This window comes from Muntiacus reevesi, chromosome 1, assembly GCF_963930625.1.
Source record: "Muntiacus reevesi chromosome 1, mMunRee1.1, whole genome shotgun sequence".
NCBI classification, from domain to species: domain Eukaryota; kingdom Metazoa; phylum Chordata; class Mammalia; order Artiodactyla; family Cervidae; genus Muntiacus; species Muntiacus reevesi.
The window spans coordinates 283,209,081-283,233,565 of record NC_089249.1 but is presented as its reverse complement, the minus strand read 5'-3'; the positions used below and the strand labels follow the sequence as shown (position 1 = coordinate 283,233,565).

Here is a 24,485-nt window from a genome sequence, read left to right as displayed (position 1 = left end):
TCTTCTATTGGGCTTTGCTGATAGCTCGTGATAAAGAATCCACCTGCCAAGCAGGAGACCTGGCTTTGATCCCTGGGTCGGGACGATCCCCTGGAGAAGAAAACGGCAACCCAACCAGTATTCTGGCCTTTGAAATCCCATGGACAGAAGAGCCTGGTGGGCTACAGTCCATGGGGTCGCAGAGCTGGACATGTCTCAGCAACTAAACACACACACACACACACACACACACACACACACACACACACACACACACACACACACACACACACACACACACTTCTGTCTGTCACGTGCCCAAACAGCACCGCCTTCCTCTGCCCGGGAAACGCAGACGCAGCCTCAGCCTGCCCCGGGCGGCGGCGTGGACGCTCCACCCCGTGTCTTGAGCTCACCTCTTTCCACCTGTTCCCGGGCCTGCTGGTTTGTCATTCCGGGGTAGGGGCAGACCCCCAGGCTGAAGGTCTCCCAGAGCAGGATGCCGAAGCTCCACACGTCACTCTCAGAGCTGTATCTCCCTGGAGGGCGGACAGATCACAGCCAGCTCACTGGGTAAGCAGGTGACAGTTTCGGGTTGTATATGTCTGTGTCAGTCACATGTTTAAACTTACCAGGAACTCAGCAATTACTGATCTTATTCTCTTGTCTAGTTTTGCTTTCCAGGAGGAGTAATACACCAATTAAAATGAACAGTCTTCAGGTTGTTAGTTTAACCAAACCACCTTCCAAATCACATTTCCCCTACCAAGAACACATACTCACTCAGTATGCAAGCTTACACCCTCTGTGGCTCTAAGTGAGATGGATGGTTCATATAAAAAGATATAAATTTGTGCACATCAATGCCTAGGAGGTTAAACAAGCTGGGGGTTATGTAACTTTGTTTTTTGCCTGCACTCAATTTCTTTCTGCTAAAATTACAAAGTCAGAGCAATAAGGAAGTTTCTTAACTTCAGTTTTTTTTTTACTCATCACGGTTTACAGATATTCGTACATGGCTAAAGTCTCATTTTCTCCACTGACAGTTTCATTTATGGAAAATTCATTTTTCTGCGATTTGAATAGAGTAGAAATTAACATAGGTCACTGATAAAAACGACTTCTTTAAATTACATGGTGCCTTGTTTTGTCAAAATATCCCGGTGCGCCTGTTCTACTGACTTACATAAGCTAAGCTCTTGGTTTTGTTTCTTCCCCTTGGTAATCTTCTAGACAAACAGAGAGATAAAAACCACACACACACACACACAAAAAAAACAACCCACACAAAGATACCTTCTGGAATGAATGTGACATCAAGGAGCGGAAGCAAAAAGGCTATGACTTTCCAAGATTTTCCAACATACTTCTGCCATTCCCAGATTTATAAATGCCTAGCCTCTAAAAATGTCTTGTTAATTCGAGTAGGATGGCCTTTTCTCTTTCTTGCAAACAGTACGAGGAAATAGCACAACAGTGCTATGCTAAGTGCTCTGACGTCAGAGACTGGAGTGATCTTGGGGATCATCGTCTCCGGCTGTGTGAACTGCGTCCTTCTCTCTGGACGGTGATTATGGACGTTCACCATGCGAGTCAGCACCAAGGCCAGTCGCCTTGTCTGCCCAGCAACTCTCTTCATGCCTGACATCCACTGACTCAAAGCTTCTCATGAAAATCATTCAATGCCCAATTACTCTTCAAGGACACGTAAGGCCCAGAGAACCCAGTGCCTTTCTGTGAGACGATATCTGGGAAGAGGCCAAGAACGGCCACTTGTGCTGTAAACCAAGATTACACTCTGGAAGCGAAAGCTTATAACCTAACTCTGTGACCTGACTTTTGAATCTGGTTTTAACTGGATTATTTTAAGGAATTAATTAGTATTTCTCAGTGAGATATAATTGACATGTAACATTATATGAGTTTCAGTTGTACAGCATGATTCACTATTTGTATATATTGCAAATAATCACAGGAAGTCTAGTAACACTACCATCCACTATCACAAAGCAGCCATGCTTCACATCTCCCTGTAGAACAACAAAAAGACTTTCATAAAATATATTTTCTCTTGTTAAAAAAATGCTAGGATTTAGAGCCAGTCTTCAGTGATTTCATTTGGGGAGAACTAAAATGTTTCCCAGGTTTGCCGTGACCTGTGTGCACACCCAGGAACTCCCTCACTGGACTGGGTAATAAATACTCCTGACTTCCTTCTCATCCTGTTAGAAATCTCTCCATCATATAAACTGTTCAGCATTTTAAACTTTTTATCAATATTTTTATTGAGGTGTAGTTGACTTACCGTATTGTGTTAATTTCTGCTGTGCAGCAAGATGATCATTACACATGTACATACATTTTTAAAAATATTCTTTTCCATTACGGTTTGTCATAGGACACTGACTGTTCTCTGAGCTATGAAGTAGGGCTCTGTGTATCCATTCTGTATAAAAGCTTCTGTCTGCTGGCCCCAACCCCCTCCTGCTTGGCAACCACCAGCGGGGTCCTCTATGTCTGTGACTCGGTTTAACAGGTTCATTTGTGTCATATTTTAGATTCCACATATAAGTGGTATCATATGGTATCTGTCTTTCTCTTTCTTACTTCACTCAGTGTGACAATCTCCAGCTGCACCCATGTCATGGAAATGGCATCATTTCCTTCTCTTTTAGTCCACTGTACATGTGGACCACATCTTCTGTGTCCATTCATCTGCCGATGGACATTCAGGTTCTTCCCATGTCTTGGCTACTGTAAACACTCCTACTGTGAACACAGGGGCGCATGGATCTTTTTGAATTAGAATTTTGTCTGGATATATGCCCAGGAGTAGGCTGGCTAGATGATATGGTAATTCTGCTTTTGGTTTTCTGAGGAACCCCCATCTTGTTTTCCACATTACATTCCCACCAAAAGTGGCTTCCCTTTTCTCCACACCCTCTCCTGCATTTATTTGTAGACTTCTTAACGGTGGCCATTCTGACTGCGGTGAGGTGGTACCTCGCTGCAGCTTTGATCTGCATTTCTCTGATAATCAGAGATGCTGAGCATCTTTTCATGTGCCTGTTGGTCATTTGTTTTTCTTCTTTGGAGAAATGTCTATTGTTTGTTTGTTGTTGAGTTGTATGAACTGCTTGCATACTTTTGAAATGAAGCCTTTGTTAATCACATCATCTCCAAATATTTCCTGCCATTCTGTAGGTGGTGTTCTTGTGTTGTTTTTAGTTTCCTTTGCTGTGCAAAAGCTTGTAAGTTTGATTAGGTCCCATTTGCTTACTTTTGTTTTTATTTCTATTGCCTTGGGAAACTGGCCTTAGAAAACACTGGTACGATTTATGTCAGAGAATGTTTTTTTCCTATGATCTTTTCTAGGAGTTGTATGGTGTCTTAAAGACTTAGGTTTAAGTCTTTGAGCCATTTTCAGTCTGTGTGTATGATGAGAGGGTGTGCGGCTCAGCATTTTATAAAATTAACATGAAAGACTGCTAAAAGCAGTCCCTTACTGCCCATCAAAGGTCTTCATGTGCGTGCTCAGTCGCTCAGTCGTGTCCGACTCTCTGTGACCCCGTGGAGAGCAGCCCACCAGGCTCCTCTGTCCACGGGATTCTCCAGGCAAGAGTACTGGAGTGGGTTGCCATGGCCTCCTCCAGGGGATCTTCCCGACCCAGGCATCAAATCCAGGTCTCCCGCATTACACACAATTCTTTACCATCTGAGCCACCAGGGAAGCACATCTTTATTCTATGACATGCTAAATTTAGGCCTGGCTCTTACAGATATTGGAATTAGAATTTTGAATTAAAGTATTTGGTAAATACATTAGTCAGCTTGAAATTCAACTAAAATACGCTCTGATTAAAAGGCAGAATTTTACTGGCATAATTGCTTAGCAGTAAGAGAGATTTTAAAGGCAATGTAATGTAGAGAATCTGGCAAACAGGATTAAGAACACATTCTAGAGAGTGGATTTTATTGATAAGCATTTAAGGCCCCCTAGTCCAGCACTGGCTCCCTTACAGGCTACTCTAAGAATCAACAAGAAGGTGCTTAGCCATGTTTTGTTATCTAAGAAAACGTCTCCGTTAAAAAAAAGATTACAGTCCTTTCTTTCATCTTGTGATTGCTCTCCTTAGGAATATAGCCTCAGAGTAATAACCACCCCAGAGAAGAATCACTGTGGAAAATAGCAGGACTGCCATGCTCTCTGGATTTTGAGGAGTGGTGGAATTCCTCAAAGCTTATCGTCACTTCTCTTGCCAGCACATGGGAAGACAGACTAAAGGTGAGGCTTAGTATCCCTGAAGTATTAAGCTAAAAAACTGCATTGTTGGAAACTAGAACAGCTTAGTGAATTTCTTACAATGACAACTACCTGCACATATCTATTCCATAGCATTGCTGACATGCAAGATACAAAGCAGGTTGTGCTATCTGGATCCATCCCAACTCACTTCCAAAACAATTATATTCCAAAGCTTGATCTGGAAAACATTCGGTGGTTCCTCAAACATTTAAGCACAGAATTACCATATTCCCTAGTGTGTACTCAGAATTAATTGAAAATAGGTACACAAATAAATCCTAGTATACAGATGTTTAAAGCTGCACTTCTCACAACAGCCAAAAGGTAAACACTGCTCAAATACACATCAATGAATGAACAGATAAATAAATTGTGGTAGATACATAGAATATTACTAAGCTATAAAAAGGAGTAAAATAATGATACATGCTGTAACATGGTTGAACCTTGAAAACCTTATGCTAGGTGAAAGAAGTCACATACCAACAGTCACATATTATATGATCCCATTTATATGAAATAGATCCCATTTATATGATCCCATTTATATGAATACCAAAAGCAGGTATGTGGCTGCCAGTGGCTGGGGGAAGGGAGACTTCCTAATGCAGGTGTGAGGCTTTACTCTGCAGTTATGCAGATGGCTTGGAACTAGACAGAGGCAGTATCTGTGCAGCGCTGTGAACGTACTAAATGCCCCTGAACTGTTCGCTTCACAACGGGCAGGTTGATGTCACATAAATTTTACCTTAAAGCTTTTTCTAAATTACCTGTCTTTAATTTAGGCATTAAGACTTTTGTAAATACTTTATATTAATTTTTCACGATAAAGTACTTTTCACTTAAATTAACAAGGAATAACTTTATGCTATTGTTTAAATTTGGTTTTTGTTTTATGTTGGAGGGTAGTTGAGGCAAAATGTCCCCTCAGCTTCAGGTGGACAGCAAAGTGACTCAGACATGTATCCGCACATATCCCCCCCTCTCTTCCCAGAAGATTTACACAAGTTCCAGCGACTGAGATGCTCAGAAACCATGTCAGTTTTTCAGAGTGAGAAACCACAGACTTAGTATTTTAGGAACCTAACATCAGATGAGGTTACTGGACCAAACATAAGGCTTTCAAAGGAAATGGTCCAGAGCCACACAACACTTTTACTCTGAGTCTAATCTGACTTTTAAAATAGAAATAATCTTTTTCTTGGATCACAATAGAAACTTTCAGATGCACACTCACACTTAACAGTGCTTGTACCTCGATCCATCTTTTAAATCTAGTGGTGTTACACATAGAAATCTGATCAATAAAATTGCTGAATTAAGTCTGTACTCCTGTGTGCAAAGTCTGAACACTCACACATCCCGCACGCTGCCCCTCAGCTGATTCTCACCTGGGCGCTGCTCTGCCCTGGGACTTTGCCTGTGAAATGTTTCATGCTGATGGAGCCCCTTTCGACCAGCAGAAAGGAAGGGTCTCTTCTTACCATAGTTAAGCGCTTCCGGTGCCGTCCACTTAATGGGGATCTGCTTCAGGCCAGAAGACGAATACACGCCGCCGTCCTCCTGACGAGACATCCCGAAGTCGCTGATTTTCAGCACGTTGTTTTCACCTACCAGGCAGTTTCTTGCAGCAAGATCCCTAGATTACAGTAAGACACAGAAAACGCCTTATTACAACAAATTGAAAGCCGCTTTCACACTGACGACTTCCACACTTGGCATTTTCACATCTGCAGTGTGCTCATAATGAGGTTAAGAATGCATATGATTTACCAGTCTTTCCCATCTTCTCTGTCACAGGTAAAAACCACCACGAAAACATGTGCATGTGCGACAGGCCACACGCTGATCTAGGCACCACAGGCATCGTGTCCACTTACACAGGGTTAAGAGGACAGTCACGGGAGAGATGAAGCGGACTGGGTACCACTCCCCGTCTGACTGGCCGTCCCCGAGCTGCACTAACAGAACGTCCCGGGACAGGGGCGCATGCGGCCCGCCGGCCCCGTGTGTGCTGGCTGGCAGGCAGCACGGCCCACGTGACTACTCCAAGCATGCAGTGTGACGGGTGCGATGGGGAAACTGAGCGTTTAAGGCTTCTTCACTATCAGTTACTTAAATAGCTGCGTGTGCCTCTGGCAGTGTATCCCTGGAATTCCCCAAAGGCTGGAGAATGGCTGAGGTGCCAAAGATGCTGGTGCCTTTTCTTTTCTTCTTTTCCTTTTTGCATCTGGGATACGCAAAACCCTCCCTGGTGATCTGCCTGGCCTCTCTCACTCACCTGGTTCTGCGTGTGTACTAAACTGACTAAGTTGCTTCATTCGTGTCTGACTCCTTGTGACCCCATGGACTGCAGCCCACCAGGCTCCTCTGTCCATGGAATTTCCCAGGCAAGAATACTGGAGTGGGTTGCCATGCCCTCATCCGGGGGATCTTCCCGACCCAGGGACCGAACCTGAGTCTCTTTTGTCCCCTGCACTGGCAGAGGGGTTCTTTACCACTAGCACCACCTGGGAGGCCCCTATCATGCTCCAGTCTCTTCATAACTGCTTATTCCAGCCACACTCAACTTCTCTTTGTCCCCAAACATAGGACAACTCCCCTCTTCATGACAAGCTTATTTCCACATTAGGGCTTTGCACTTCGCTATTCCCTTTGCCTGGAGTGCTCCCCTTCTAGACTCTCGCATGGCTGGCTCCTCTTCATTTATTCTCAGCTCAAACTGTTAGACTTGCCAACCTCTCCTGCAGCCAGCTCCAGCCATAATCAAAATACTGGCCAATGAGATATAAGCAGAACTGTTTAGTTTCTTTAAAAGAAAGGGGAAGTACCCATTACTTTTCTGTCCTCAGAGAACTCTATCTTGACCTCCCTTAACTAATAGGAGGATGGTGGTTAACAAAAGAGACCAAGTCTGCATTCTAGTTCTAGTGGGGAAGACATTCAATAATCAAATTCATATATGTTATATAAATGGTTATATATAGACATATAAATAAAGTATATGAGCATGTATACACACAGAATATCAGAAGAAAGGTCAAACAATGTTGAGTGTTAAGAAGAAAAAGAGCTATATAAAGGGGAAAAGATTTTCAAGAAGGAATCCTATTTTAGATAGATTGTTAGGAAAGGTCTCTTTGATAATGTGAATTTGATCAAAGGCTTGAAAGAAGCTAAGGAGCAAGCCATGGGAATATCTAGGTGAAGAGCATCCAAGGTAGAAGGAATAGTATTTATAGATATAAAGGCCCTAAAATTGGCCAATATTTGGTATATTCAAGGAACATCAAGGAAGCCACTGGAATGGAATGAGTAAGTGAGAAGATAGATTTAATCAGGGTGAGCCAGGACCAAACGATGCATGGCCTTTTAACACTAAGCCCCTTGGACTTTATCGGCTAGGAGGTAAGGGGGGTTCTGCCCACAGGATTGACACAGAGTGACTTAGGTTTGAAGGACGATATGCTGCTGTTTGGAGAGTGGACTGGCAGAGCCAGGGAGCTCAGTAGGCAGCTTATTTCCAAAGTCCAGAAGACGTGATGACAGCCTGCACTAAGATGCAAGTGGTGGAGGCAGCCAGAAGCTATCAGATTCAGGATCTATTCTGAAAGTACAATCAGGAGGATTTGCTGGTGGATTGGTTGTAGACTGGGAGAGAAAAAGAGCCGTGGCTGACCCAAGGCATTTGGCCTCAGCAACTGGGAGAGTGCGGCTGACAAGGAAACGGGGAGCTGGGGGAGAACCACATTCACAGAGGGTGGCAGACACAGCTAGCTGCTCCCTACTGTCCACTTAATCCTCTTTTGTTTTGGCCCCCCACCCCCACCCCCCAGTTTTAGCTGAATATGTGGTCATCCAGCTAAAAACTGCTATTCGTCCCTACCTCCCCTGCAGTGAGATCTGGCCATGATCCAAGTTCTGGCCAAAGAGCTGCAAGCGGAAGAGCTGTCTAGGATCTCTAGCAAGTTTCTTTTAGAGGGGAAGGACCATTACATTTCTCTCTCCCACCGACAAAAAGCGGAAGCACACTAAAGGCAGAGAGGTAACAGAGACGAGGGGCCCAGGCCCCTAACGACGAGTGTGGCCGCCATACACGGTCTGCACTGCCTACCTTTGCATGTCTAGGCCTTTTTCTTTTAAACGTGTGAGAGAAATTCCTATGTCATTTAAGCAATTTTTGTCTCTTAATTTTTTCCTTTTTTTGGATGTGTGTGTGTGTATGTTACATCCAGTCAAAACTAACCCAGTATCGCAGGTGGGGAGTCTGGCTGTGGACATACTGAGTCTGCGATGTTGGGTAGGCAGTTGGGTGTATTAGTCTGGAGGTCAGAAGAGAGGTCTTGGAGTTGTCGACTTTCAGGTGACATTTGAGGCTCTGGGATTAGAGAATGCTTTCACCTAGACAATGCGTGTAGAGAGGAAGGAGGATTCAAGGACTACGCTCTAGAGCACTCCGTGATTTAGAGAAGGACTGCAGAAAGGAGGAGGAGCAAGTGAGGCAGGCAGGAAACCAACAGCAGAGCTGGTGTCCCGGAAGCCAAGTGAGGAAGGCTTTTCCAGGAAGAATCAGACAGCAACTGTCAGCTACTACTAAGAACAAGCACGATGAGGACGGTGAGCGGGCCATCAGATTCAGCAACATGGGGTTTAATGAGACTGACAAGCGTGCTCTCAGAGAAGCGGTGGGGACGATGGAATGACTGGGGCATGCGCAAAGAGAACGAGAGAAAGAAGGGGAGACAGGGAGGTTGAGCCACTCTTGAGTGAGTTTTCTGTTAAGGCATATCGAGAAATGAGGAGGCGACTAGAGAGCATTTCGGGTCAAAGGAGTTCTTCCTCTAACTTCTGCAGACAGTAACAATACCCTATAGAGGGTAAGCTAATGCAGGCAGGGAAACCCTGCAGGTGTGACGGCTTTGGGAAGAGCTGACGAGCCGTTCAGAGCTGTACCCCGCTGCCCAGAATAGCACTGGGCACTAGTGGGTGCTCAGTAACGGTGTGCTGAAGGGATACATACATTCTGACTTATCCTAGGAGTGACCCCTGCTGAAGGCAGGCTGTCTATTCTGTGCTTTCCTTTGTAATACTTTTCTCTTGAGGGACAATCAACAACCTGCTTCTCTTTCAGCTGAGATGGTTTTATGTATTTATCTTTGGAATGTACTTCTACATATCCAACATGATTCAAGACTTCTAAAAAATTGTAGTCTAATTTGTACAATTGGTCTTGTAACATAGGAAGTACCCTGAGCACTGACTTTAGCAATAGCTGACTGGTAATATGGTGTTTCCTCAGGGAGTTAAATGAGCCTTGTACATCTTTGTAGGAAACTTGAGCAGTAGTACCTAAAGACATTCAGAAAGGAATGTGACATCTTCTACCTTACTAACTTGGTAAGATTAGCTTTATTCATTAGATCTAGTTTCACAATGGAGAAGCTTACAAGCCCAAGGTTAAAATTAAATTGCTGACTTGCTTCCCAGTTCTGTGGAAGACGGAGGGACTCTGGTTTGTTGTTAGACAAAGTGAGTGGTAGTGAAATGCTGGTTCATTCTAATCTGTAGGAAGGAACTTTTCTATAAAGGTAAATTCTGTGTGCTTAGGAATGCCACGTCCTACCTATGGTCTAGATGGCCTGAATGAATAACAGCTCTGTGACTTATTTGAGTGTCCTTGGGAAAAGAATCCAAAAAAGAGTAGATATATGTATATGTATCACTGAATCACTTTGCTGTAAACGTGTAACTCACACAACATTATAAATCAACTATACTACAGTAAAATGTTTTTAAAAAGTGGATCTGGAAATGCAAAGTTCCAGAATCAGTTCAGTCATTCAGTCGTGTTCAACTCTTTGCAACCCTAAGAATCACGGCACGCCAGGCCTCCCTGTCCATCATCAACTCCCGGAGTCCACCCAAACCCATGTCCATCGAGTTGGTGATGCCATCCAACCATCTCATCCTCTGTCGTTCCCTTCTCCTCCTGCCCCCAATCATTCCCAGCATCAGGGTCTTTTCCAATGAGTCAGCTCTTCACATCAGGTAGACAAAGTATTGGAGTTTCAGCTTCAGCATCAGTCCTTCCGATGAACACCCAGGACTGATCTCCTTTAGGATGGACTGGTTGGATCTCCTTGCAGTCCAAGGGACTCTCAAGAGTCTTCTCCAACACCACAGTTCAAAAGCATCAATTTTTCGGCGCTCAGCTTTCTTCACAGTCCAACTCTCACATCCATACATGACCACTGGAAAAACCATAGCCTTGACTAGACGAACCTTTGTTTGCAAAGTAATGTTTCTGCTTTTTCATATGCTATCTAGGTTGGTCATAACTTTCTTTCCAAGGAGTAAGTATCTTTTTAATTTCAATGGCTGCAGTCACCATCTGCAGTGATTTTGGAGCCCCCCAAAATAGTCCGACACTGTTTCCACCGTCTCCCCATCTATTTCCCATGAAGTGATGGGACCAGATGCCATGATTTTAGTTTTCTCAATGTTGAGCTTTAAGCCAACTTTTTCACTCTCTTCCTTCACTTTCATCAGGAGGCTTTTTAGTTCCTCTTCACTTTCTGCCATAAGGGTGATGTCGTCTGCGTATCTGAGGTTGTTGATATTTCTCCCAGCAATCTTGATTCCAGCTTGTGCTTCTTCCAGCCCAGCGTTTCTCATGATGTACTCTGCATCTAAGTTAAATAAGCAGGGTGACAATATACAGCCTTGACGTACTCCTTTTCCTATTTGGAACCAGTCTATTGTTCCATGTCCAGTTCTAACTGTTGCTTCCTGACCTGCATACAGGTTTCTCAAGAGACAGGTCAGATGGTCTGGTATTCCCATCTCTTTCAGAATTTTCCACAGCTTATTGTCATCCACACAGTCAAAGGCTTTGGCATAGTCAATAAAGCAGAAATAGATGTTTTTCTGGAACTCTCTTGCTTTTTCAATGATCCAACGGCTATTGGGAATTTGATCTCTGGTTCCTCTGCCTTTTCTAAAGCCAGCTTGAACATCTGGAAGTTCACGGTTCACATATTGCTGAAGCCTGGCTTGGAGCATTTTGAGCGTTACTTTACTATCGTGTGAGATGAGTGCAATTGTGTGGTAGTTTGAGCATTCTTTGGCATTGCCTTTCTTAGGGATTGTAATGAAAACTGACCTTTTCCAGTCCTGTGGTCACTGCTGAGTTTTCCAGATTTGCTGGCATATTGAGTGCAGCACTTTCACAGCATCATCTTTCAGGATTTGAAATAGCTCAATTGGAATTCCAGAATAATCTTTAATTCTTTAAGAAATCTTTAATTCTTTAAGAAAGAAGTATAAAGTTGAAGGACTTACCTAACCTGATTCTAAATATCACTAGAAAGACATCGTCATCAGTACAGTTAAGTAGAAGATATATTACAGATCGCTGGAGCAGAACAGTGGGTCCTGAAGTCGATCACAGACGTGTGGTCACCTGGAGAGAGGTACTGGGCCGCAGGGCGCACCTCCCGGCCCTGGCCAGGGGACCTGGTGACGCCCCCCCGGGCCAAACGCCGTTTCTCTTGGTCAGAATGAACTTCTGCTCAGTGCTGCTGTTCAGTCCTTCACAGCATCGCGGCGTCAGGCCTTCCCTCAGAATAACGCCTGTGCCGCACAACGGCATGCGCCAGCCTCACTGCGGCCCCAGCATGGGCTTTGTCCTCTGAAATGAGGACTTCAGTTCTATGAGGGACGAGGCGAAAACTAATTTAGAGATACCTTCAACTCAACGTAAATAACATTTCAGTAACGTTTACAGAAAACTCTACTGGCTGTGGGTTGCACAAAGTTCAAGTCCATGGAAATGGTATCTTTGGGCATATACTCTATGAATTAAAATAAAACATTAGGCCTTCAGGCAGTAAGCATGCACTGCATACTCACCCTTTGGCCTAATAGTCTACAAAGTATTAAAGGAGATAGGAACCACAGACACAGTCTCTGGGCTGAGAAGCTGACAATCTAATTTGGGAGATAAGGCAGACACACACCTCTGCCCCTTCTCTCCTCTCTGTTCATTTCTTTATTTAGCTCCCAGCTGCTTAGCCCCAAGTCAGACATGGCAGGAGTCTCATGCTCCCTGCCTCTCCCCACATGAAATTGCCGGAGAACAAGTCAACGTGAGCCAGTGTGTTACTGCAAATCCTACAGGAATTCAGAGATGGGGAGTCTCCTAACAGACTGGCGTGGTGTTGACAGGAGGTAACCGTGATGCTGGGAAAGATTGAAGGCGGGAGGAGAAGGGGACGACAGAGGATGAGATGGTTGGATGGCATCACTGACTCAATGGACATGGATTTAGGTGGACTCCGGGAGTTGGTGATGGACAGGGAGGCCTGGTGTGCTGTGGTCCATGGGGTCGCAGAGTCGGACACGAGTGAGCAACTGAACTGAACTGAACTGATGGGAGATAATTTCATCTTACCAGGTGCAGAGGATCACTGCAGTGAATGCTGCTGGCTGCCAAAGGGACATGGAGATGTTCCACTTAGGTCTGCTGCATAATCTTATTTGAAGGTTCAAACTTTTAACTGTATACCAAGGGTCTCTTACAAGTTGTACACAGTATGAGACAGGCTAATTAAGGATGAAATGAGCACATAGAACATTTACAGGAAATCCAACGCCAGCAGGCACTGGAGATGAGCACATTTTCTATGCTCTCTGGAAATTACAACAGTGAGCAGCTTGCTCTGGAGCGATGCTGCCTCTCAGAGCAAACACTGTGATGAGCCAGGGACAACCAGGAGGCTGGGCCTGTGTCCTCCTTTCGGCTGCTTTATCCCAAATGTCACTCACTACTTGCAGCTAGATTAATCCCTCATGGAGGAAAGGACTTAAGAAACATTTGCTTCTTTTCCCACTGGGTCTGGATAATTGTTACTGTTTAGTTGCTAAGTCGTGTCCAACTCGTTGCAACCCCAGGGACTACAGCCCGCCAGGCTCCTCTGTCCAAAGGATTTCCCAGGCAAGAATATTGGAGTAGGTTGCCATTTCTTTCTCCAGGGGATCTTCCCAACCGAGGGACTGAACCTGTGTCTCTTGTATTGGCTGGTAGATTCTTTACCACTGAGGCACCAGGTAAGGCCCCGGTCTGGATAAAACTGAGTCACAAATAACTCTCAGCACTTAGGAGCAGAACACCTGAGATTTCCTCATTCTAACACATGGCAGAAAGCCAATAACCCAGAGGTGGGGGATAAAGGAAGCCGACTTCATCTGCCTTATTATGCTCAGCTAAAGAACAGAATCTGCCTATCTTATTACTGCACAGCATATGTGTAAGTTATGGCTGCAAGCGCATCTGGGGAGCATTATGGAGGAGTAGTTGAAAGCAACAATTCTGAAACACTGCATCGATGGTTCACTAGCTCTTGGACTTTTAGAAATTTACTTATGCTTAGCCTCAGTTTTCTCATCTGTAAAGGAGGAAGGATTAGAGTATCTGCCAAAGATTGTGCAAATTATGTAAACTGTTTAGGACAGCAACTGGAAAACAGTAGTAAAACTTGAATTTTAGTCACAGAAACTGTGTATCGGAGAATAACTGCCTTCTCCTCCCTTCTAACTGGAATAACTGTTTGACCACCTTTCTATTTATATAAACACAGAAGCCATCCAATTTAGTTCTTCTAACAGCAACAATTTATGTGGCATTTGCTAAATGTCAGGTACCATATTAAGCTCCTTTCATAAAAGCCACTTAATTCTTCTAGTTACGGTACTGACGACCTCCGTCTTTATACAGGAGATGAACCTGAAGGCTGGAGGGTGAAGTGGCCCACCTAGGGCTGCACAGTCAGTGGGGGGGCTACTGAAGTCCAGCCTCAGAGCCTGCCACGCTGGCCGCCTGCCTCATGCCTCTCAATACACCTCGCGCTTCTCTTCCAGAATGCAATCCCATTACACACCCCGTAATCTGCAGCCAGTGGCTACAACTTCCGAAATTTAAACAACCGAAGAGTTAAAAGTTGATTACTTTTAAGAAAGGAAGTGACACTACACTCTCCTGTCTCAAAAGTGGAGGGAAAAAAAATGGAAAAACCTATTTTCAGAAGAAGTCGAATGTCAGCAAATGGTTTGAAATGACAGACGAGTGTCCTGATGGAAGCAAAGTGGGATGGCCTGGTTTTTCTTAGAAAGTTTGGCACACAACAACAGAGACAGACCTCTCCACAGACCGAGCCCACCGCGAGAGGGAGGCGGGGTGGTATGGCGTGTTCTCGGCCCCAGAGCGGGCCCCGGGGACCACGTCATGGCCGCCACTACTGAGCCAACAGAGATGGGACCAGAGAGGAGGCAAAAGAGAAGTGACCAGCCTCACCCTTCTGCAGATCCCATGCGCTTCTTTCCACCTCTAAATCACCTTCTCTTCCTTTGAATAGAATCCACGTGAAGGTGAAGACCTTGTTGCATGCCTCATTTTCGGGCGCACCTGTGACTTCACTCCCGGTTTTCCACCCACAGCCTTGCTCCTCGACCTCCCTTCCCCTCGCAGCCTCCTGCGCCACACTCCCACCTCTGCCTCGGTGAGCTCTGTGCCCCACCACTAATGGGGCTCTTAGTTCTAAAAGAAGAGGCCCCAAAGGAAGCCCCAGCTGCAAAACTGTGGACGCTAGGCCCATTATTAAACTGTGCTTTTTCTGTTCCTTTGAAAAACTGCTGAGTGCCACGCATTCTGGGAGGCGGGCAGGAAGGCGCCGCTCCCGCGCGTGCAGACACGTGAGAGGGACGGGTGATGTGTGTCTCTGCTGAGGCCTGCCCAGTGCCCCGCGGGCTGGTACGGTGAGAGCCACGGGGCTCCTGAAAGCCCTGGCCTGCTGCCCGCGGGACACAGTCCTCAGGATCTGAGGCGCTTCGGTTGCTTAAAGCCTCTGCAAAAATGCAAACATGCTACCTGTGGGGAGGGAGGCACATGAGACTTTTTAATCACATTTTGGCATAAATGACTCCAGAAGATAATTGACAGACGTCATACAGAATCTGTGTGGACAGAGGAGCCTGGCAGGTCCAGCTCACAGGGGCGCAGAGTCGGACAGGCCTGAGCGCCTGTCACACAGGCCCTCATGGAGGAGGGCGCAGACCCGCTCGACAGTGGGGAGAGAGCAGGCACAGGCTGAGCACCCAGAGCAGGCTGCGGAGAGCCGGCCTGGGCGCGGCGGGCTCCGGGGGCGGGCAGGGTGTGCGGGGAACATCAGCCCACCGCTGCTGAGCCGCTCAGTCGTGTCCGACGCTGTGCGCCCCCCGGACTGCAGCCCGCCAAGCTCCTTGGTCCACGGGATTCTCCAGCAGGCGCGCTGGAGTGGGTGGCCAGGCCCTCCTCCAGGGGACCCGCCGGGGATGGAACCCGCGTGTATCTCTGCCGTCTCCTGCCCTGGCAGGCGGGCTCTTCACGTGCACAACCCAGGAGAGCAGGCGCAGCTTCTGAAAGAGCTGTCCAGGGCTCGCTCTGGGGAGTGCCTTCTAAACCACGCGTCCTTCTCGCAATAGCAGAGCAGGTCAGCCCTGGAGGCTGAGCGGCCTCCGCCTGAGTCTGTGTGTGCTGGAGAAACACGGCCCTGGGCTGTCCGTGGAGAGACAGAGGCTCTGGTGACCCCCCCTAACGAGGCTGCGTCTGGCGAGCCGGGCCCTGAAACTGCTCCCTGAGAGCTGGCTGCAGGACTGCCACTCACGGAGGCCCCGGAAGCCACCTGCGTTCACCAAAATGGACGTGGGGGGCGCACATACACGCGCTTACTCTGGCTCTTTCATTTCCTTTCTGTCAGCAACTTCCCTGTAAGAGAATTCTAGCTGGCGCGTAGACTTATGCCAAGTATGCCAAGTATGGACTCGGCATATTCTTTCATCTAGCTTATAGATAATTCTTAGATAGTTAACTAAAGAAAGGGAACTCATACCACTCATAGGGATACTGAAAAAAAATCCAGAACCACAAACACATAGTGATAACACCTGCTTTAGTCCTCAATTTACCTGAAAAACCCAAGGGGAACTTCCTTTGTCTTTAAGTACCGTGACTAATCTGGATGGTTTATAGCTATGAACCTCTGTCTGTATAGTCAAAACTAAGCATCTCTTATTCACCACTTTCTATTATCACTTGAGGGCCACATGATGATGTTAGATACCAAATCTCTAGTTCAGTTCAGTCGCTCAGTTGTGTCCAACTCTTTGCGACCCCATGAACTGCAGCACACCAGGCCTCCCTGTCCATCACCAACTCCCGGAATTCACCCAAACCCATGTCCATTGAGTTGGTGATGCCATCCAACCACTCATCCTCTGTCGTCCCCTTCTCCTCCTGCCCTCAATCTTTCCCAGCATCAGGGTCTTTTCCAGTGAGTCAGCTCTTCATACCAGGTGGCCAAAGTACTGAAGTTTCAGCTTGAGCATCAGTCCTTCCAATGAACACCCAGGACTGATTTTCTTTAGGATGGACTGGTTGGATCTCCAACCAGTCCAAGGAACTCTCAAGAGTCAACTCCAACACCACAGTTCAAAAGCATCAATTCTTCTGCGTTCAGCTTTCTTTATGGTCCAACTCTCACATCCATACATGACCACTGGAAAAACCATAGCCTTGACTAGACGGACCTTTGTTGACAAAGTAATGTCTCTGCTTTTTAATATGCTGTCTAGGTTGGTCATAACTTTCCTTCCAAGGAGTAAGCATCTTTTAATTTCATGGCTGCAATCACCATCTACAGTGATTTTGAAGCCCAGAAAAATAAAGTCAGCCACTGTTTCCACTGTTTCCCCATCTATTTGACATGAAGAGACTACTACAAATTATAAATAAATACTGATCTAAAAGTGAACCTATTAATAAAAAAAGAGTCTGGTCAAGAAGAACTGGGGCACAGTGGGTAGTGGGAAAGACAAATTAAAAAATATTGATGGAAAGTAAATACTGAAAATCTCTTTAGTTCACAGAAACATACCAAATCCCAGTGGAGATTTCAACAACAAAACAGAGCTGTCCTAAGCATCCACAGTAAAGGCCAAGAGTGCCCTCCACACGCAGCCTCAGTACTAATGGCAAGAGCCTCTGCTGCTAAAAGACTTCTGGAAGGGAGATTTTAAAAACATCCACCCACTCCTGAGAGTAGGAGAAATAAGCCACTTGCTTGAGTGACTAATGATAAAACCTACAAAGCTACACTTGGATGCAGCTAATTCCTCTGAGCAACAGATAGAAAAAAGTGACAGAATCACTCTTTACTGAATAGTCATCAAGATAATAGCAACCATTTGTTGGATGTTTTATATTTGTCAGGTACTGTTTTAAATCTTTCTCGAACAATTTATTTTCTGTCAATACTCAGCTTAATGAGCACTGGTCTGAACATGAAATACATTTCAGATTTTTCCAGGAGCAAGAGTGAGAACACCTCCTCTCTGGGGGTTCTGGACCAGGTGTTGGAGGCCTGGGTTATTACCAGGGTTTTTCCTTAACAAGCCATGTAAAAGAGTACCTCACACATCATTTTCCTGGGCCTCGGGAATGAGAGCACCAGTTCCTGACTTTCTTGAACATTAAGGTCTTCCACATAATATGTAACAATTTTATGACTCATTTGTCCCACATTTACCCCGATGTGAGAGTTGTATTTTCACAATGGCTGACAGAGAAAATGCAATATAATAAAAAAGCTCCTAAGGATTAAAAAATGTTTTGAAACAAATTTGTATTCCATTAATCACAATAGTAAAATAATACTGCATATGGATATATACAAATCTACTATTCTGTCTCAAACAAAGCTGGATGCGCACTTGGACACTTGCAGTAGCCTGGAGGAGCCAGTGGTCCATGGCCCACCACTTGGTAGCCGGCATATGGCCCTTTCCACTCTAACGTTCTGTAAGCTCTGATTAAAGGCACTGACCCCCTGTCACTGGCTGCATGAACTAGCCACACAGGGATGCTCGACGGTCCTGGTGAAGGGTTTCCTACCTTTCCACCACAAGCGTGAACACCAGCACTAATGAATGGAAGTAAAGCTGGGCGGGGGGCTAGTTACAAGCGTGAATCAAGAAAATATACTTCCTGACCCGCTAAGAATAAGAGGGACCACTTATTTTGCACCTAGTATGTGACAGGCATGATACAAGGAGCTTAACCTATTATCCTTAACTGCTATCTAAATGTAGGTATCTCTATCTTAAATGTAGGCATTACCAGGACTTCCTAGTAGCTCAGGTGGTAAAGAATCCACCTGTGATGCGGGAGACCTGGATTCCTTCCCTGAGTCGGGAAGATCCCCTGCAGGAGGGCATGGCAACCCACTCCAGCATTCTTGCCTGGAGAAGCCCATGGACAGAGGAGCCTGGTGGGCTGCAGTCCACGAGGTTGCAGAGTCAGACACGACTGACACTACTGTACCGATAAAGAAACCAAGGCACAGAGATTAAATAACTTGCTCAAAGAGACACAGCGGACAAGTAGCTGAGTGTGGAATCTGTCTTGCTCCAAAGCCTGTGTGCTTGCAAGCATTCTACAATGCTGAGTATCCTTTTGGTTCCTTTGAACGACTGTTTTTATCTTGACAAAACTCAAGCTCCGCAGTCCCTGAGTAGACAGATTTCTGCCATCTTGTTCCTGAGACTTGATGAAATAGAGCCCCGGCTCAGTGCTTAGGCTCGGAATGCGACTGCAGTGAGACGGCAACATATGCGTTATCTTTGCTATTCTATTTTCCGGTCCTGTGTGAAGGCACATGACAATTACAAAGGCACAGAGCGAGTCCTCCCAAGCCATTTGTTACTGTTTACACTTTCCCTGTGTGACACGCGGACTCACACTGGCGCCTAAATTCAGACACGAAAGGCACGGACAGAAGGAGAGCAACTGGTATAATCTGTGAGGCACAGGGGGCGTCAAGACCATCTGAAGTGTTACGGTCTGCAAAATGTCCAGGTGCCAATGAGCTACACACGCTCATCGCGGTGGAACGCGCCTCCGTGCGGATCCGAGCCGCCCGCAGAGGGTCACCGCTTTGCAGGGCTATCTTCTCCGCGCGGGGAAGCCCCCGGGCTCTGGGCGTGGCCGAGACGGTCCATACGGGCCGTGTGCCCACTTCCCCCGCCCAGACACGGCGGTCGGGCGGACTGCGCGGCTGCCCGGTCTGGAGAAGCGTGGGAGCCGCTCAGGCCACTCTCGGCCGGGCAGGAAGACGGCCGCCCCTGGCGCAGGCACGCGGAGCGCGTCTAACCACAGCCCGAGCCTGTGCGGAGAGGGCTAAGACCTCATCCCGTTCGCGGTGGCATCAGCCCCGCTCACGGAAAACCCTTTCCAGTGTTTGTAGGAATTCAAGAGAAGTAATGACTTCCTTTGATGTGTCTCAACAATTCTTTCCTTGCCTCCCATTTACATTCCTTTCAAATGCCGTTTTCATTATTCCCATTTCAATTTCTAATGTTGTTTTCTAGGTTTATGAAGTGATATCCCAGGTGATGTTTATTATAAACTTTCCTTCAGTCCTCTGATTGCTTTCAGTATATGAAATCCAAATAAGGAGAGCCAAACTCAAGAATAAGGTCTATTTTATAATAATTCATTTTTATCTTGAAACAAAGATCTGAAATTCAATTTCTTTTCTGTCTCTCTGTATTTTCTTTTCATAGTCAGGAGGGCTTGCTTTATCTTAGCTCATTTTTAATTCTGTATTATGTTTGATAAGACTTCATTTTTATGGTATTATATTAAGACTGGTTTCATATATGTAACTATTTTTCTCGTATACTTCTACAAGGTAAAAGGTTTTTAAATATTCACCAAATGGCCTCCTATGATTAGTTATTCGTTCCATGATTCTTTGCAGTAATCCACACAAAATCTGCATTTAGCATTCATGAAGGATTACTTGTCTAAGCAAATATTAGCTTTGCATACACATGTGTCCTTTTGGTCTCTTAATGAAATCTGCGTTTACCAACTTGCACACCGCAGTTATATAAAACAGTGTCTGAAAGACTCAAGGTGGACCACATAATAATCTGTATACGTGTAAAGCCTATCATGCCTAAAGGAGTCCCCATGTTTCTGCAAATTTCAGTCCTCTCCAGACTATGAGAGGAAAGCGCCACAGCTGCTTTGACGACATTCAGGACAGGGCCCAGAAGGGGGTAAATCAGGGCGGCTCCTGCTGAGGCCGGGTGAGATTACACGTGACACAGTCAGCTATGGGGAAACTTAACCAGGACTCGGGACTTGTAAATTCCACGAGATACCAAACTGTTCTTTTAGCGCCATCAGTCGAGTCTTAGCTGACATTAGGTAATAGTTGAGCCTTTTAGATTATTTGAGGTATTTCTAAAGCAAAGGAATTAGAGGCTGCATTTGCAAACAGACTGCCTTATTAAGATCTTGCTACTTTGGCACAAATGTTCACTAATCTGACCGTAAATGCATGCCACAATACGTATCTTAAGACTATGACGCCCAACCTTTGTGATAACAATGATGATACAGAAAAGAAAATACATAATTTCTGGATATTTGATCTGGGAACTGATTAAGGAAACACTACTGAATCTCTACACAGATGAGTTTCTAGGTTCTAACAACCCAGTATTTTATAGTTACTGTTTGATACATACAAAAACCTCTTCTGCTCTATATCAAAAAGACATACTTCTATTTTACTTTGTACTTTTAAAACTACTATTCCATTACTCTTAGAATCTAGCTATAGTTCAGTTCAGTTACTCAGTCGTGTCCGACTCTTTGCAGCCCCATGGACCGCAGCACGCCAGGCCTCCCTGTCCATCACCAACTCCCGGAGTTTACCCAAACTCATGTCTATTGAGTCAGTGATGCCATCCAACCATCTCATTCTGTCGCCCCCTTCTCCTCTCGCTCTCAATCTTTCCCAGCATGAGGGTCTTTTCAAATGAGTCAGTTCTTTGCATCAGGTGGCCAAAGTATTGAGTTTCAGCTTCAATATCAGTCCTTCCAATGAACACCCAGGACTGATCTCCTTTAGGATGGACTGGTTGGATCTCCTTGCAGTCCAAGGGACTCTCAAGAGTCTTCCTCAACATCACAGTTCAAGAGCATCAATTTTTCAGCGCTCAGCTTTCTTTATAGTCCAATGCTCACATCCATACATGACTACTGGAAAAACCACAGCTTTGACTAGACGGACCCTTGTTGGCAAAGTAATGTCTCTGCTTTTTAATATGCTGTCTAGGTTGATCATAACTTTTCTTGCAAAGAGCAAGTGTCTTTTAATTTCACGGCTGCAGTAACCACTATTCCATTAATCTCAGAATCTATCTATAAAATGCACACAAAAAAGAGTATCCACCCATGAACTGTATGTACCTATCAACCAATCAGCTCATCAATGGTTCAACTTCTCTTTATTAAGGCATTAATAGGTACCGGGTCTGCTGTGTGCTGCAGGTAAAGATAACCCAATTCCTTCTCTAAGGAAACTCAGTATTACAAGAAATAGCTATGCAAGTCTACACATTACAGTATTGGAGGTGACAAGTCTGAAAATTAGAGGAGTGTGCTCTCAGATACGGTATGAAATCACAGCCCTAATATTTTGTCCTTCTCCATCCCTTGTATCCAGGCTAACGCGTGCCTGGGACGAGCAGAACATGCAGAAGTAGTATTATGAAGTGCTGAAGTGTGAGCCTTAAGAGGCCTTGCAGCATCCACTCTAGTCTTCCCAGAATACTCCTGACACTGTGGGAAAAGGCCTGGGAAGACGCCTTCTGAAGAGGGGGGCACAGCCTCCAGTGGGCAAGGAGGCCCCGGCCGTGTGAGTGAGGCTGTGGTAACCCCCCAGTCTCAAACTGTCAGGTGTCTGAGGCCACATGCGAGACCCCAGGGGAGAAACGCAGAAAACCATCCGGCTGAGCCAGCCCAGACTACCGGCCCGAACTGGTGAAACAAAAATAAGTAAGAAGTGCTGTTTTAAGTCACTCTGTTGGGGATGGTATTGGATGTAGCATTAGACAGTGGGGACAGCAGATTTATTAGGCATTTACCAGCACTGAGCATGAGGAGAGCTTGACAGCAAGGGACGAGGGGAGGGCAGGAGATGGAGAAGAACGCTCGCTGTGTAGGGAAGGCCTACGGCTGCCCCCCACGGCCCCGCACCCACCCCTCACGGAGCACCGCAGGCACCTTCTTACGGGGGCGGCCGTTCCTCCGGGCTTGGCTCCTCATCCTCCGCTTTGAGCTTGTTTTCTCATCTAGCTTTTTACAGGCCACAGAGCTTTCACGGGCTGAATTTTTCCCTTTCAAGCTTCTTTTGCACTTTTGACCACCACGCTATTTGACGAGAGTCTCCTCCAGACGAGGCTGCTCTGTGTACAGAAAATGACACTTCCAGAGGGCTCCACCTGGTCCCATCTCTTTACAACCAGTCGCTTCCAACTGGGTATAACAGAAGAAAAATAAAGTATCTGGCACATGGAAGCTAGTTCACTGAGAGACACACTTCCCTGAGACACTTTGAGGGAGTTCTGCTCTCAGGGTAGAAAAAATCACAATGAGTGATACAGATCATGATGCCCCTGAGTCATCAATAAAGGTGAGTAACTATGGGGAAAACTTGGTATCAGAAAGTAGGAAAATGTGATAGGCAGTTTCTCACTATTTCCATGAAAGATTTAAAATTGACAAGGAGAAGGCCAAGTGATAAAATAAATTGATTTGCTTCCCTCAAAAAGTATGTAATTTGCACTTCCTATTTGCCAGGCACTCTTCTAGGCAAACAGTGACAAGACACACAAATTTATGTCCTTATGAAACTTAGGTTCCTTTGGCGCAAACTAGATAAATGGTGCATTATCAAATAGGATACATCTAAAAGAATTACTCAAGGACATACTTGACATAATGTAAAAAAGGGATTCATAAAAGAGGAAGATGCGGTGTGCAAACAACAGCAGGAGCAAAGACATGAGTGATACAATCATGTCGACATAACTGTTGATCCACTCTGTTAAAGAGTCCTAGACCTCTTCAACATGCTAAGTGGAAGGGAGGAGGTGGGGGTGGCTAAGACGATCGGTGCTAAAGGCACGGCCAGCTGCCACAAGATGAGCCAAGGACTACGGTGTAAAATGCTCAGCTGTAAGAAGTGCACGTGAAGTGCAGTGAAAGCCGCTCAGTCGTGTCCCACTCTTTATGACCTCACGGACTACACAGTCCACGAAATTCTCCAGGCCAGAATCCTGGAGTGGGCAGCCTTTCCCCTCTCCAGGAGATCTTCCCAACCCAGGGATGGAACCAGGGCCTCCCGCATTTCAGGCGGATTCTTCACCAGCTGAGCCACAGGCAGTTGTGGTAACACTGCCACCAGAAAGCAGAAAAGGAGCAGCAATAAGAATAAAAAGAACTGTGTTTCTGAGAGAGCAGAATTCACCAAAATGACACGTTACTGATCCTGAACGGGAAATGCATCAAAGAGGGAAAACAACAAGAAACCCAGATGTCTTATGAGCAAAGGTACAAACAAAAGCAGCAAATTTCAACGTGAACGTAGACCTGGCGTAGGAGGGAGCAATGTCTAAAGCCTGCGGCGGGTGAAATGTCAGCGGGATCAGCAGAGAGGAAGGGAGACGGGGTCCGAAGCAATTATCAGACAGGGGCCAGCGGACCTGCTTTCCAAGCAAACGGCCGCTGAAGCACCGGTGAAGGAAATGGAGGCCACCTCTGAGTATTTTAATAATTCTCTCACTAATGGCAGAGGGGGCATTCAGATTCAGCCCATGCGGAAACAATCAGAGTAATTATGGAATCCCGCACTGCACTGGCGTGTGGTCTGACTGTTGACCAGGAGTGATGTCATTCTGTAGAGAAGCTGTGTCTGCTTCACTCTCCTGCTGACTGAAGCCGGCTCTTCAGGTCTCTGGGGGCGCCTTATCGGGATCAAGTCAGTCTCTGAGAAAGAACGGGCAAACCTTCACAAGTCCTTTACAGCTGGAATCTCAGAACCAATTATCGCGATTATTGTCAAAGCTATAATAAATAGCTTAGGTTTTCTGCAGTTCAGTTCTTTTGGTGACTGATTCTATTAATATAATAACAAGCAAATCTCAACTATTATGTGGACAGTTTTATTTTCTTAATGTTTCTATAATCCATTACATTAGCTGTAAAATAGACACGTAGATTTCATTAAATTGCCATGTGCTAAACAATAAA

General features: G+C 45.7%; 1 protein-coding gene across 2 annotated transcripts in view; it reads right to left on the bottom strand.

The window, feature by feature from the left end:
• FER (FER tyrosine kinase) overlaps window positions 1–24,485 on the bottom strand; it is a 450,974-nt gene that overhangs the window by 9,986 nt on the left and 416,503 nt on the right. For both annotated transcript variants that reach the window (XM_065923334.1, XM_065923426.1), the window contains exons 17-18: window positions 5,770–5,924; window positions 396–518 (exon numbers count right to left, since the gene is read on the bottom strand). In XM_065923334.1, coding sequence (XP_065779406.1) covers window positions 396–518; window positions 5,770–5,924 — 278 coding nt within the window. The remainder of the gene's footprint in view (window positions 1–395; window positions 519–5,769; window positions 5,925–24,485) is intronic.